General features: G+C 35.0%; 1 protein-coding gene across 1 annotated transcript; it reads left to right on the top strand.

The window, feature by feature from the left end:
- Positions 1 to 551: 551 nt before the first annotated feature.
- LOC126891251 (uncharacterized) lies at positions 552 to 2,775 on the top strand. The gene is made up of 3 exons (XM_050660431.1): positions 552 to 602; positions 684 to 922; positions 2,268 to 2,775. Exons 1-3 carry the CDS (start codon positions 552 to 554, stop codon positions 2,773 to 2,775), a joined length of 798 nt encoding a protein of 265 aa, XP_050516388.1.
- The last annotated feature ends 13,944 nt before the right edge of the window (positions 2,776 to 16,719 follow it).

The raw sequence follows: 16,719 nt of genomic DNA, 5'->3' as shown, positions 1-16,719 counted from the left end.
TTTTGGTAGGTGAGTGAGGCTAAACGTTGGGCTATAGAAATCGGAGCATGTGTATAGGCATATCTGAAAACTATAACTGATGAAGACATGATGAAAATGGTCTGTTCTTTTTTTAACCTAACCAGTTTTTGTGGATAGCGTACGTTAAATTCTTTCTTGATTTTTATTAACCCTTTCAGTCACACACCTAAAGTGGAGCCGCCTAAAAGATGGAATCCAAGGTCGCATGTTCAGTCGATGTAAACATCGACAGGCCCTCCGTAACAAGACCTTCTAAGAAACTGTTTACACGGTCATTATTTTTATTTATGTTTTGCACTTCCGCTGGCTGGTGAATTATTTTGTTGGCAGTCGGGCATTGCTCAAAATCGTTTGTAGAGTTTACGCGTACGTAAATTAATTTGAATTAAATTTTTGTGGATTATGTTTTACGTTTATTAACGAGTATTATTAATTGTGTTACGTTTATTAAATATGGATGGAAACACTCTTTCACCTCCACGAAAAAGATCAAAAAAAGACATTTAACTGTTGAGGGAAAAGGTGTAATAATGAACACTTATAAAAAAGCATCCCAAGAGTTAGCAGAACCGGAAAAGATTGTAAAATTCACTGCTGAGGCTACAGGTAACTATTAGCATTATTATGTCAACAATAATGTTAATTATATTTTTAAATTTTAGGTATCACCAAGTCATCAGTTTATAATGTTTTACAAGAACATCGCGAAAATAATGGTGAATTTAGACCAGCAAAAGCATACCATAGAGGAAACAAAGTTCTCAGCAATTGTTCACAGTTTCTTCTTGGATAATGAGCTTCCAACAATCCAAAAAATTCTTCAGAAAATTTCTGAAAATCCTCACATCCCTAATCTAAAGAAGACTACTTTGGGAAAAGTATTGAAATCAATTAATTTTCGGTGAGTATGACTTTTAATGTTAATAATATGATAGTGAAGTAACGAATATTCGTATTCGCGTTCGCGAATATTCGCATATTCCTGCATATGCGCATTTGCACTCGAATTTTTTATTAAGAAAAGTTTACTTAATCTCGTATAATCACATCATCAGCCTTCAATACTTTGTTTTATTATTTGGTATTATGTAATAAAGCTTAAAACTCAGATTAATTTACACTAAATATCAATTAAGGGCGTAGGTGCAAAATTTCGCGCCAATGTGTTTTAAATGCATTCATTAATTTCTTTCGAATCCTGAGAAAACTAATAATTATTTTCGAAAAATGTAAACGCAGAATAAAAGATTACCTTATTACCAAGGACCGAAAGTCCCTGATAACTTCTATATTGTTTATTTTAATAGGTTACAAGGGTGAAAAAAAAAGAGAATTTAGTGTGATTTTTAATTTTAAATATCTCATTTAAAAGAAACTTTTTGGCTATTCTAAGGGACTTTGGTCCTCGGTAATAATTAATCAATCATTCTGCGTTTAATTTTTTCAAGAATAGTTATTGGTTTTCTCAGGATTCGAGAAAAATGAACGCATTTCGCGCTAATGTGTTTTAAATGCATTAATTTTTTTCGAATCCTGAAAAAACTAATAAATATTTTTGAAAAATTTAAACGCAGAACGAAAGATTACATTATTACCGAGGGCTATTACTGAGATTTATTTACACTAAATATCAATTAAGGGCGTAGGCGCACAATTTCGCGCCAATGTGTTTTTAATGCATTGATTTTTTACGAATCTTGAGAAAACTAACAAGTATTTTTGACAAATTTAAACAGAGAATGAAAGATTCCATCATTACCGAGGAACGGGATACCCTGAAAACTTTTATAATGTATATTTTGATAAGTTACAGGGGTTAAAAAGAAGAGAAAATTTAGAGTAATTTTTAATTTCAAATAGATTATTCAACAGAAACTTTTTATTTATTCTAAGAGACTTCGGCCCTCGGTAATAATATAATTTTTCATTTTGCGTTTACATTTAAAAAAAATCTTCATTACTTTTTCCAGGATTCGAAAAAAATTAATGCATTTAAAAAGCATTGGCCCGAATATTTGTGCCTACCTTCTTAACTTCTCACTATACATTTAGAAAACATTACAAAAATAGGATGAATCGCATTCGCATTCGCATTAGCGAGTGTCGGTAACGAATATTCTCATTCCTATTCGCGAATGTTCAAAAATGATATTCTTTACATCACTATATTTTCGCTGTTTATTGAAGGCGGTTCGATTCTACACGCTCTCGTATAGTATAATTATTTTAAAACTATTTTTTTGCAGCTTTAAAAAAAGATGCCGAAATAGTGTCCTAAAGGAAAAAAATGAGATTATATCGTGGAGGCGTCGATACTTGCGATGTATAAAGCAGTATAAACAGGAAAATCGAAGTATCTTCTACCTGGATGAGACTTATGTCAACGTTGGCCATACTGTTGACAAAGTTTGGAGAGATATGTCAATTACCAGTGCTCGACAAGCGCATGTGGAAGGCCTATCTACAGGACTTAAGCATTCTTCGGGAAAAGGAAAAATACTCATTGTCTTACATATCGGTTCCAAAGATGGGTTTGTCGATAATGGATTGCTATTGTTCGAGTCTAAGAAAACTGGTGACTATCACGAAGATATGAATTCAGATGTTTTCGAACAGTGGTTACAAAGAATTCTACCACCTTTACCTCAAAATGCTGTTATTGTCTTAGACAATGCACCATACCATAGTAGGAAATACGAAAAAATGCCAACCAGTGCCACGCGGAAGGCTGATATTCAAAGTTGGTTACGATAAAAGAATATTCCATACACTGATGATATGGTCAAGGCAGAACTATTAGCATTGGTAAAAAAAATCCTATTGAACAGAAATATGTGGTAGACGAAATGGTTAAACTCACAGGTAGGTGTGTGCTGAGGTTACCACCGTACCATTGGGCGTTAAACCCCATCGAACTAATTTGGGCGCAAGTGAAAGGCGAAGTTGCGAGGAAAAATAGTACATACAAGATATTGGACGTAAAGGTACTGTTCAACCAAGCCTTAAGTAATGTTACAGCCAATAATTGGCAAAATGCTGTCAATCATGTTGATGGAATTATATCCAAGATGTGGCAATTGGATTTTATTATCGAACGGGTAATAGAACCAATAATCATTAATTTAGGTAACGATAGTTCCTCATCGGAAGACTCTGATAGTGATTAAATTATATCATCATTTTAGGCAATATACCTCCTCGAAAAGACACTAATTTGGAGTGAAAATATTTGTGCTGTGTGATTGTGAAACTGGAATGGTATTAGATTTATTAGTTTACGTAGGTGCTACAACAGATATAGTGCGGAACAATTTATTAGAATTTAGTGGTAGTGCAGTAACACATTTTGTAACGAAATATGAAAATAAAGGACATATATTGTATATAGAGATTAAAAATTTCCAAAATTTCCGCAAGAAGTACTGCGTGGGAGTTTCGTTATGAGAACCAGTGACAATATTTTAGCAATCAGGTGGAAAGACAAACGTGTTTTTTTATATGCTGACAACAATTGACGATGGCAAACTTACATCAACAAATAATAATCGCAGAGCAAACGTGATAAAACCCGATTTTGTCATCGATTATACGCAAAATATACGAATGGCAGATAAATCAGACATACAAATATCTGCAGTTGAATGGGTCAGAAAACCTATCAAGTGGCACGAAAAAAAATTTTTTCTTCGCATGATGGAGTCTTTAAAACAGTACGAGCTGGAAGACAATGCAATGAAATGTTTGGTCGACTAGCGGCCACAAATTTCATGGAAAGACATTCTCCTTCATATTTTCCGTCAACTAGCAAACGACAGAAACGCCAAAGGAACTGCCATGGATGTGCAAATATATAATTAGCTCACAGCTGTTGAGCTGTAGCGACTGGATGTTTAGAATGCAAAGTGCCCATCTGTTTAGGGGGTTGTTACAAAAGTTATCATTCCAGGAAAAATATTAAAACAGGTAAGATTATTTTTTAATGAAATTATTGTAATATTCCTGATATTATTGTATTTATATTACACGCCGAAATGCCGAAACAGGTCTATTTTTGTTCTAAGCGGGACACATTTTTACGATACATACATCTGTCATTTGTCAACCCCCTCCCTTAAAACCCTTCAACCCTAACGAAAAAAGAAGAATGTATGTAATTTATTTTATTTAAAATATATTTTACTGTTGCCAGAAAACAGAAATAAATGTTTATTTCACAAATAAACATTGCTTTTCGCTTAAATTCAATGTTCAAGCCAGCTCCCGCCATTCACCTGCCTCTTGGCAGTTTGTACCGCCATCCACCCACCCTGTATACATAATGATGATAATGTTTATATTACTGAATAGAGAATTGAATTTTCTTTTAAATGAGCTACCACACGATCACTATTCCCTATTTAAGAATAAGGTGTCAGGGACGTGGAAGGGTGGGGGTTGACAAATGTTTAAATTTTACAAGGTTCATCGAAACAAAAACGTGTTTTTCAATAATTTAAATCATATATTTGTTTTCCAACCGATTCTTACGCATAAAGATATTCTATTCTATTCAGACGAATCCCCTTCCATCAAATTTATAAACCGAATTTATCTCTTATTTTTTTAAGCTTACTACTTTTAACATATATAAACTTTTTTATTTGTCCACCCTATACATAAAAATTGACATTTTGATTTTAAATCTATACGCAAAAGCCAATATCATGTTTAAATTTAATGTTAATCAATAACCCGTAACAACATCTATAAAATATATTATAGAGAGAGTTTTCGCTTTTGTTGAGCGGTGTAAACGTAGGAAAAGTGATAACATCGGGAGAGGAACGTTTTAGAGTGCGTGTCGTTCACGTGATCAGTCCATCTTTTCAGCGGCTAGAGAATGGAAAGAGGTCTCCAAAAATTATAAAATTTATTAGATATGCTTGAGAGAGGTAACTAAAACAATACGTAACAAAAAACTGCCCCTCCATATGTTTTTTTTTTGTTACGACTTGTACCTCACAAGGTACATGTTGCCCTTAAGGATGTTACAAAAAAAAACAAAAATACTAATTAGTATTTAATTTATTCTAATACTAGAAGTCAATTTATTATTATCATCTAACAAAATACAAAAAAAGAATAGTTGTTCAGAAAATTACTTAAGAGCCTATCTATTATGAAAATCGGCAAAACAATTCCTGCCATTTGCATCATCTTCTCTAACTTCTTGGTCGTTGTTTGGCTCTTGCTCCAAATCATCCTCTAGGTCTTGAGAATTAGCTTCTTCATCTGAACGAGCACTTTCGTTCAAAAATTTAACTATTTCATCATTAGTTTCCATTTGAGTATCATCCTCTCATCCATCATCTTCATCGTCAAGATCCGGAAATCTGAGTCATCGTCATTTTCAAGACAATATAGTAACTCCTCATTTGTAAGTGGTTTTTTACTATATTTAGCCATACCTGAAAATAAATATTTCATGAAATAACATGTTTTACACGAATATATCTGTTACTCCAGTGAATAAGTGGTTAAGTCGATTATTTGCCAAAATGGGTTAAGTGCACCAATGGGTGCAGAATGACTTCTCAGATGTTGTGAATAAGTAGTTAAGCTGTGAGCGGACTCTAGCCAAAGTTATACGTATGTGTATCTTTGTCCATCTTTGAAATTGATGTACTATTTAGATTAAGTCGACTTACCTAAAACCTTAATAAAATAATATCTTAGGAAATAAATGGTTAAATTGACCTGCCCAGTTATGACCAATAATCGTTTACTGTGCTTAACAGGTTAACTCGAGTTGACGTCTTTTGGTCCACTCTGGCCACTGTGCATAACTGGTTAACTATAATACTTATAGTTATTACATCACGACATTTTATGACTAATTTACAATCTAAAGCAGATATATTTTGTCATTTCTCACTTACGAGAGCCACTATTGTCGAAATCTGATTATAAAAAAAACGTCCAATTTGACTATTTTAAAAATGTTTGATTTGTATAAGGAAGGACGAGCATCCTCTGCTTTAACTATTTACACTAAAATCTTTCGTGATTTAAGTTTAGATTTTAAAAAACCAAAGCAGCACACGTCACAAACGTGACAACTTTAATGTACAAATTAAATTGTCCTCAGAAGGAGAAACTAAAATCCAATTAATAGCCGAAAGAGACGAACATCATAGCATTGCCCAATTTGCTTATGAGCAGAAAAGTGAAGACAAAGCAATTGCTAAAGAAAATCAATCGAAAGGAGTTTATGCATTTGACCTGCAACAGTGACTGCCTACCTCTTACCTTACAGCCTCAGTTTCTTTCCACAAGAGGCAGTTGTGGAGCTTTAACCTCATGGTGCATGACATGGTAACAGAGAATCAGCCAAAGCAACTTGCTATTTGCCTTAATCATTTTTTAACACACTTGCTTTATGGAAAAACCGAAGTAAAATTTGTTACGCTTGAAATGCTACAATTGCTATTGTTGTAGTGTTAATTATTGGAAATTCATGTAAATACAATATGCACTAACAGAATATTAATTGCTCAAATATATGTAGTATTATATAATTGATTCCGTTTCCCGATAGTAAATAATATAAATATAAAGTTAAAAATGATTTATTTGCTTATATATTAACAGCTTAATAATGTTACCTTTTATATATCTTGATAACGTTTGTTCAGATGTGGATGTAGTGGTATCTGGCTGCCAGTATGTAGAAAGTGATTACTTTGGTAGTAAAACCTGTAATAAATAAAAGATCATACCTAAGCCCGGCCGCACATCAAAGAAACATGAAACGTAAATTACGTTTCATGGAAATAAACCACTGCTAAACAAATATATATCCGGCCATTTATGAGACTCTCCGAAAATAAAAATGTGTCATGAGCATGAATCACACTCGTTTCATTAGTAGGCGGACTTTGAGATTTTTTTAGCAGTGTTTTCTTTTCATGAAACCTGTTTTTCGTTTCATGTTTCATGTTTTTCGTTTCATGTTTCTTTGGTGTGCGGCTTGGCTTAGAGTGTTCCTTTAAGATTTGAAGAGAACTACTGACCTTTCTGTTCTTTCGGTTAGATCTGTTCTGGTTATTATAGCCTCTTTGGTTTAAAGAATCTAAAAATAAATATAGTAAATAAATGTATAAAGACAATGTTTACATGGTTGGTAAACATAGGTTAAGGTCACGTCCTTGTCTTGTCAAGTCATTGTGTCAAAGGTTACAGTAGTACCAGAAGTAAATTAGTACACAAAGTGCCCTAAAATTTAGTAAACTTTTAGGTGAACCTAGCTTTAATGCAGATTTCAAAACATGAGTTGGTAATTATATTTTTCCTAGTGTCAGAATTAATTGACATTTGGACATTTTCCTCCCTTCAGATGGAATTTGACTGGTGATCTTATAGGAAGTCCTACTTCTCTAGTTAGAGGATTTACACCACAATTTTTATCTGAAGTAATCTTAGGAAGTATGAGCTTATTTCTCAAATCGGTTTGAAAATAAGGAGCCAGGAAGACTGGGATTTATAGCTTCCTAGATATTTTGCAAAGTTTCGAAGTGAAACATACAATTAGGCCACATTACATCACATGGTGAGGAAGAATATATTATCAATTCATATTAAAGTGGTAGAATTAGTTAGTGAATTAAGCTAGCTTAGTAGAACTCATTTCACATTCATTATTAGCAGAATTCACTAATTTATTTTCTAGAAGTAAAAATAATACTTAACTTTAACGCTGTAACCATTGTCATAATGCTTGGTTTGTTTTAGGCCTTGTTTGTTTGGTTAGTTTTCCGCTTGTTTGGTTTTCGCTGTGTCCGTTTTCAAGGTTTGGCATTATTCTCCATTTTGTACTGGACTGGAATGGGTTTTGTGGCATATAGTAGCAGCTTATCGTTGGTTCCGAACAGATGAACACCTGAATCTGTGCTCTTGGTTGGTCCATTTGCACTCAGCAGAAGCCCCAGATACCACAAATAGAGTACCGCACTTCAAAATCAATTAAACTTGGTGGCTACGGACTACGAGCTTAGTGGTAGGACTAATTCTACGCAGTAATCCACTAATCAAGGTAGGCTCTATCCTTATAATTTGATTGTGTGAACATGGCCTAGTTAGCCTAAGGCCTTTCCAGTGTCACATTTTCTGAAAAGAGAAATTCCACCAGAATATGAACTTACTATACATAGTTTTGAAGGTTAATTAAATAAGTGCACAATTAAGTGTATAATAATTAGTGAACACTTCAACTCCGTTTAGACAATATCAATATCCCATACCTCAGGCATGGCAAGCAGATTTAGGGAAAGAAATTGATACGATGCTCTCTCTAAACATTATCGAACATTCGAATTCTTCTTATTGTTCGCCGTTATGGATGACAAAGAAGAAGGATGGATCATTCCGAGTATGCTTCGATGGTCGCAAACTTAATAGTATCACTACTAATCGAGATGCTTATCCCATCCCTCGGATAGATATAATTCTGAGCAAACTTCAGAATGCCAAATATATCTCTTCGATCGATTTATCCAAAGCCTTCTTACAAATTCCGTTAAGCGAAGAGAGTAAGAAGTATACTGCTTTCGCTGTCAGTGGTAAAGGGTTATTTCAATTTGTCACAATGCCTTTCGGTCTAGTTTCAGCTCCGCAAACAATGTGTCGTTTAATGGACTTGGTTATTGGTCCCCAACTCGAACCATTCGTATTCTATTATTTAGATGACATCATAGTTGTTACTCCTGATTTTTCTTCACATATTGAAATATTGGAGAAATTATTTTCACGCCTTAAAGAGGCTAATCTCACTGTTAATTTAGAGAAATGTAATTTTTGTCGTCCTAATTTGAAATTTCTAGGATATGTTGTTGATCATCAAGGTTTGAGAACAGACCCTGATAAAGTAACCGCTATTAAGGACTTCCCCATTCCTAAAACTACTACACAATTACGTAGGATCTTGGGCATGTGTGGTTACTATCGTCGATTTGTGCCTTCTTATTCTACTTTATTATCACCCCTTACTGACCTCCTTAAGAATAGAAAAAAGGGCCAGACTATCACCTGGACTCCTGAAGCCGATGATGCTTTTCATCGCATTAAGGAAGCTCTTACCAGTACTCCGGTCATGACTTCACCTGATTTCAGTGAACACTTCTATCTCATGACAGATTGTTCAAATACCGCTTCAGGTGGTGTACTCTTTCAGATGAAAGATGGTTCTGAACACCCCATAGCCTATACTAGTAAGAAGCTTAATAAGGCTCAGAAAAATTACTCCACTACAGAGCGTGAACTCCTTGCTATTATTCATGGCTTGGAGGCTTTCCGTTACTATTTAGAAGGTCGTAAGTGCACCCTTATTACTGACCACAGTTCATTATTGTGGATGCATTCTATGCGTAACCCCTCCCAACGTTTGTCTCGATGGATTTGTAAGTTGTCAGCCTTTGATTATAATATCGTCCATCGTAAAGCAAATGGTGTTGTAGTAGCTGATGCTTTGTCTCGAACATTTGATGTCAATCTTCTTGACTTATCCACTTTAGTTCCGGATGCATGGTATCAGAAAATGTTGGAAAAAGTTACTCAAACACCTGATCAGTATCCTGATTTTAAAGTAGAAAATAATATCCTTTATAAGCATGTCGTTAGTTCAGTGGAAGCTTTGTCTAATATGTCTGATTGGAAGATTGTTGTCCCAACAGCAAACCGGGATGAAATTCTTCGTACATTTCATGATAATGTGACATCTGGTCATTTTGGTTCTTATAAAACATTTAGTAGGATAGCAGAATTATATTATTGGCCTGGCATGCGCAACTATATTAAGAAATATATATCTAGATGCAAAGTTTGTGCTACTTGCAAGCCAAGTACTATGCCACAAGCTGGATTAATGGGTACTTTTAGGAACATTGACTTCCCATGGCAGATGATATCCATGGATCTGATTGGACCATATCCTCGTAGCTACAATGGCTATACCTATTGTTTGGTGGTTGTGGACTACTTTACAAAATTTCCACTAGTTTTTCCTCTTCGGAATGCCACTGTCCCTGCCATTGTGAAATATTTGGAGGAGCAAGTCTTTTTGTTGTTTGGTGTTCCCCAAATTGTGTCTTGTGACAATGGTCCTCAATTTGTGTCTAAGGCTTTTAAAGACCTTCTAACTAAATACAAAGTTCAGAAGATCTTTTATAATGCTGCATACCATCCGCAAGCTAATCATAGTGAGCGAGTGAACCGCAGTATTGTAACAGCCCTTAGATCATACACATATCCAGATCACAGAGCTTGGGACCAGTATATTCACTCAATAGCTCAAGCCATAAGAACTTCGGTCCATGAAGTTACTCAATGTTCTCCAGCTTATTTAAATTTTGGTAGAAATATTGCTTTGTCTGGTGATTATTTTGGTTTAATTTCAGACAATTCCACAAATCTCCCTCAGATCTCTGAGAAGCTTCATCGTTTAGATGATATTCAGACTTTGCCTCCAATATTTGCAGACATCAGGAAGAAGTTAAAATCTTCTTACCTTAAGTCACAGAGTCAATACAATTTGAGGAAAAGAGATTTGCGATTCTTTGTTGGTGATCGGGTATTAAAACGTAATTTTGTTAAGTCAAGTAAAGGTGATGCTATTTCTGCCAAATTTTGTCAGAAATATGTCCCATGTGTTGTCAGTAAAGTAATCTCTCCTTTAATATATGAATTAAAAGATAGTTCGTCCAACAAGAAACTTGGTCGATTTCACATAAAGGACTTACTACCAGATAATACTGTCAACGACTTAGCATCTTCGTCATCAGAAGAAGAAGATTAACTTAACAGTTTTGATCAAGTTAATTCCTCTTTCTAAATTTCAGAAATACTCGATTGTTCAATGAATAGGTTAATGCTTGGATTTTGATTTTAGTCACCAGATAGGGACTCTATGTTTTATCTATTATAGTAATCTTTCTAGCTTTCCATATTCTATGTATCTGAGATGTCATTAGATTATTATTGAGATTTAGCTTAGTTTGGCTTAATATTGAACTGGTATGGAACTGTTAACACCTTGTATGTGATTATGCTTATATATGTCATCACTTGTATATTAGTGTATCTACATAATAGGTTTAGATTAGGATTATCTCGTTTTGTATTTGATTTTGTAGTTTCTACTGGAAAGTTATTTCAATGCTTAGCATGATTCCTTGGTACATTAGCTTGTTTTTGTCTAAAGAAGTCATTGTGATATTTGTTTGGGTAAATGCAATTTTAGTATACAGTGTGATGCAAAAGTTATACTGCATGTGTCCAAATTTTGATAAAGTTAATTGAGATTAAATTTATGATAAACACTATGAAACCATTTCATTATTTATTGTAGTGAACATTTCTGAGGAAAGTGGTTTGCCTAGCTTGGCTATGCAAATACGTGGGTTCGAGACTTGTTGCTTATCGACTGTGCACCTGATAGGAAGCAGATTTCATTGCTCACAGTTGCCTAGTTCCAAGCCTACCTCAATTAGTTCAGATGCTGAATCTTTATGATAGAATGTTTAATCATCATTTTAATCATGTATTGGGCATTCTTATTTGATTTTCAGTTTACATTCATTCTGAAGAGACTTAGTCTTAACTTGTATGTTTATCTATTCTTAAGTTTACTATTTTATTATTCTGATAATGATGGTAACTTCTTTGATATATTGAAATATTGTAGCTTTTGTATTCACCGGGGGATTATTTTGTTCAAGCATCATCTTTCCGAGGAACTAAATTTTTTCTGGTTCATATGTACCTTAGGGTCAGGATCAATATCCTGTTCTTTGTGAGTAACTAGGGAACATTTTCTTAATCTGCAGTTTCTTTAGAAATTGATTTACTTGTTCTCTAGTATTTACATAATTGGTTTTATTTATAAGAGTTATTAATATGTGACTTCTTGAATTCTTTCATGAGAGATGACTTCAAAATATTGGTTAGCTTCTTCTGGCCATTCTTATCAATCTGTTGTAGCTATAGCTATAGTTAGAGAGTCCCAGAGTAAGCTGACTTCTGTTAGGTCAACTATTCAATTAGTCACCCTTAGATAGATCTTCTATTGAATCTGATACAAATCTGATGATCAGTTGAGTTAGGGTCATGGTAACAAATATGTAATCATTATTAGCACATTTAGCGCTAAGTTGTAGCATTGCTCAATTAAATCTGCCTGATTGTTCCACCTTGGATATGCTTCCCTATAAATCTGTTGTCCACTGTCGGATCAATTTAGGATAAACGTCTTGCTACAATAAATTTTCCCCTTTCTTGTTAATGACTCTTATATGTAGGTTAGGTTATCAGGTCTTTTTTTTTGCATGTTGAGAATTGGCTACGAAATTTTTACTGATTGTTCACTTTGGATATGCTCTATTTAAATCTGTTGTCCATCGATAGAACAATTTGTACTACTCGTGCCATTCGACATTTTTGTAGTAGAATTTATCTGAATTATGAAATTTAGCAAAGGGTTATAATAGACCTTAACTAAGTATGTTGGTACCATATGAGATATATCGGGCATTAATTCATCTCCATTTACATGACTCATAATTTGCGGTTAGGTATGATCGATCGAGTCAGCTGTAAGTGTGAGTAAGTTAGTCGTCGTATAGGTTATATTGAGTTTGTATTCGAATATTGTTGTTATGGTGTTCTTGTTGACTATAATTTGGGGTTTTATTTAAATCTACTAAATCAACTTGAACACAATTTGGTCTTTTTGGGTATATGTCACAGAGGACTGGTACTATGAGTTTGGACGGTGTCCAACGATAGGTTAGTTTATAGTAGTGTAGTATTCATAGGTTCTTGATATATTTTAGATATTTGTTTTCTTCACGGCTGTGTTGGATCCCACAGCGTGTGATTTTTCTCTGTGGATATTTGTATGGAGTATCTATATGGGTATATATATGTGTGTATATATATGTATATATATGTATGTGTGTGTGTATATATATATGTGTATATAATAAAAAAAAAATTGTTCATAAGATCAATTTTTTTTTCTTACAAGTAATGGGGGAATGTAACGATGAGTGATACTCATCGTCACTTTATAATATGCATTTCAAAATATTTATTAGGAAAAGCAACTCCCAATAAGTATACAACCAAATATACTTCAGCGTGTAGTAGGTATTGCCTAGATTTTTACTATTTGGATGATGTTTGTAACTTTTGGGGAAATTCAAGTTTTATAAGTTGGTTCGCCTGGCGATGCCGGCATCCGGCTGGCGTGTTGGTCATTTCGGGAACCGCAGCGGTCCGGACTTAGTTTTCGGCTTTTGATAAGGCAACAGTTCAATCTCCGCCGGTGGCCATTGCATAAGAAATAGAAATTTGGTTGACATATTAATTTATAAGAAGAGTAATTTACGTTGGAGGAAGTTTTGTTTTGGTTTTGTAGTGTGGAGTGTTTCAAGAGAAGAGTTTTTATTTTTCAACTCCGTTTTTGGAAAGCAATGGCCACTGGTGGAGAAGGAGAAGTAGGAGATTAAGTCAAGTCACAGCTTTTGTTTTTTTGGAAATGGAATAAAATAATTTTGGGAAATTTTGGGCGATTTTGTTACTTTTATGGAATATATGTTGATTTGCCAGTCATAGAAGCGTACCTCCTTGTGGATGACAGTACCCCCCAGGTTTGGGGAAGATTGGAGGATAACTTGGATCTCCAACCATTCATCTAGCAGGATTTTGGAGAAGAAACCAGCTCTCACTTGTAGAAGCAACAGGTTTTATAGTAAAATTTACGTTTTCAATTTTTGTTCAATAATATCTTTCAACTTTAATAGTTTTAATAACTTTGAAATAAATAACCTTAATAATAATATAAACTCCCTTTGCTAAAATTTAATAACTGTCTAATATTTAATATTTTTCAACAAATTTTACCTTTCACCGCTCACATCATTCATTTAAAATAATCTGAAGGTTATAAATCATCGTGTAAAGGTGTTGTATACAATATCTAGGTGTTTATTCCCTTATTTCATAACCTTTATTTCAGTTATTAGATATTGTACTCAGGTTTATCACTTTAGGTCAGATACGGAATTGTCAGCCAATATTGTGATCAGTATCAATATAATATTTTTGTTTAGGTAAATAACTTGTAATTTCAAATAACTGTCTTGGTATAATTAATTAAATTTTTGTGTTTTATTTTTTTTTCTGTAAATCTCAGTGTCGACAGGAGCGTATCCTTCTAGTACGACAGGTACTAGTTAGCTAGTGTATAAATTTGTATATATAGGGGTTATAGGTATTTTTTTTTTCATTAAATTGGTTGGTTGTACATACTTATATGTTTTATTATCCTACCTTTTAATAGTATTAGTTAGGTACAGCAATATAGGTCACGTGGAGAGCAATATATTCTATTCTTTCCTGGCGCTCAACACTACTTCTGAATATCTTCTTGGTCAATAGTTCTTTTCTTGTCATTACTCCTTACATTAATTTATTTTCTTTATCATTCAAGTATTTCAGTAGGTACCGTCTTACTAGGGCATGCAAATACGGCCTGATCCTTCCCTGAGCCCTACTGTTTAGTCTCTTCAATTTCCAGCTAGCCTATTTTGAGGAAACTTCCATAAATAAGTAATTACCCTTTAAAGCAATATCTATTCTGCCACAACACAACCTCGTTTCTTTACACTATGTTAATGTGTTGTCTCTTTGTTGTTCTCATCACCTCTTCTAAGTTATTATAGAATTGTTCTATTTCCTCTTCGTCTTTGTCTGCTGTAGGAGCGTAGACTTGTATGATGTTTATTATGTTCTTCTTATCTTTCAGTTGTATTAACATCACGCGCTCTCAGAATGGAGTAAAATTTGCTACAGCATCTTTCCATTTTTTTGAGATGATGACTCCAACTCCGTATCGATGGGTTGTGGTGTCACTTCCGGCATAATAAAACATACCATGATTAGTTGTGGGGCATTTGCCATTTCCTGGCCATTGTGTATCGCTTATGCCTAATATGTCTATACCCAAACGATCCATTTCCAACACGGCGTTATCTAATTTTCCCGAAGAGAATAAGCTCCTCACATTCCACGTAGCAATTTTTATGGTTGTCTTTTTCTTATTACAAGGGTTTCGCAGGTTTACGACCGAGGAAGCCTTGTACTTATCTATTTGTCTTCCTCTGCCGGATCTTGGTATCCGATGTCCATGATCAGTACTTCTCCTTTGCATGTCCACCATGATGATTACTACTAGGGGTACTCTATGAGTCCTTAATGCAGTGGTTCCCCGTTGCCTTCTGCATCCTTATGCCGTTGACCATTCTGTAGGGTTCATCCGCCTTCGAGACCGATTTCTCAGTCTCAGGACAAAAGAGTGCCCTAACACTTACTAGCTCATCCACCCGAAGCTGTTGGCTAGTAAGTGGAGATTGCTTATACCGGCAATCGCTCGGTGGTTACCCTCACTTAGTTTAGCCTACAGACCAATGCAGTTGCCCAGGGTGTGGCACGTGGAACCATAAGTGACAGTTGGATGTCTTATGAGGACCAGTTACTTCGAACCATCTCCCGTATATTACGCTCGATGTGGCCGTTCTCATAAAAGGTACTACCTCTATAAAATACCCCAACACCCCTTAGGTTAGAAGAGGTAACTACAGTTAATTGCCCTAACTGCAGATCAAAAAAGTTCAGCGACGAGGCGCTAAGTGATTCGGCTCTAGTGACCTCAGCCTCGGATGTACTTTCGGAAAATAAGGTTCTATTGGATTTTTTAATTGCGAATGCAAAAAATGATAATAGGCCAAATTTAAAAGTTAGTATTTTTGGTATTTGTCTTTTAGGTTTATTAGATTCAGGGGCGTCGCGTTCTATTCTTGGTAAATCAGGTTGGAATAAGGTAGGAAGTTTATGTCAGTTAAGACAGTCAGTCAAAGAGGTGTTTTGTTGCGAATGGGAATGAATGTTTAGTTTTAGGTGAAGTATCGTTACCGGTTACGTTAGAAAATAGGTCTAAGGTGTTAAATTTTTTTGGTCGTGCCGTCAGTTCCACATTCAATTATTTCGGGAATGGATTTTTGGATCGGGATGGGAGTAGTACCTGATTTATTCTCGGATGTGTGGCATTTTTGTGATGAGTCCGAGTTAGAGGAGACTACATTATGTGCTGTGCAGTCATATGATGAGCTAACTGAGAGGGAGCAGTCGCAACTCGATGTTTTAATTGAAGAAACCTTTAAAACCATGGGATCAACTTTGGGATGTACAAATATGGTCGAACACCATATTGTTACTGATTCGCAACCGGTTAGGAAGCGACACTATCCTATTTCCCCTGTTGTTCTGGAACAGGCCTATGAAGATTTAGACCAAATGCTGAAGGATGGGGTAGTTGAGCCTTCTAATTCGGCGTGGGCATCCCCTATTGGGGCTGGTGAAGAAACCAGATGGCCGTTACAGGTTTTGCGTTGATTTCCGTGAGTTAAATAAAGTCACAAAACGAGATGCTTACCCTATACCCTTTGTCAGCTCCACTCTTGACAAACTTAAAGATGCTCACTTCATCACTACCCTTGATATCCGAAGCGCTTACTGGCAACTACCCCTTTCCGAATCGTCCAAGAAATACACTGCATTCGTCATCCCAGGTCGAGGACTTTTCCAATTCCGAAGGATGCCGATGGG

Source organism: Diabrotica virgifera, chromosome 9 (genome assembly GCF_917563875.1).
Source record: "Diabrotica virgifera virgifera chromosome 9, PGI_DIABVI_V3a".
Taxonomy (NCBI): domain Eukaryota; kingdom Metazoa; phylum Arthropoda; class Insecta; order Coleoptera; family Chrysomelidae; genus Diabrotica; species Diabrotica virgifera.
This window is presented reverse-complemented; position numbering and strand designations above follow the sequence as displayed.

Excerpts from the sequence above, each read along its gene's own strand:
- LOC126891251 (XM_050660431.1), top strand. The coding sequence starts at position 552 with ATGAACACTTATAAAAAAGCATCCCAAGAGTTAGCAGAACCGGAAAAG. Across the intron at positions 603-683 it reads TAGCAGAACCGGAAAAGATT|GTATCACCAAGTCATCAGTT; the intron begins GTAAAATTCACT and ends TTTAAATTTTAG. Across the intron at positions 923-2,267 it reads TTGAAATCAATTAATTTTCG|CTTTAAAAAAAGATGCCGAA; the intron begins GTGAGTATGACT and ends ATTTTTTTGCAG.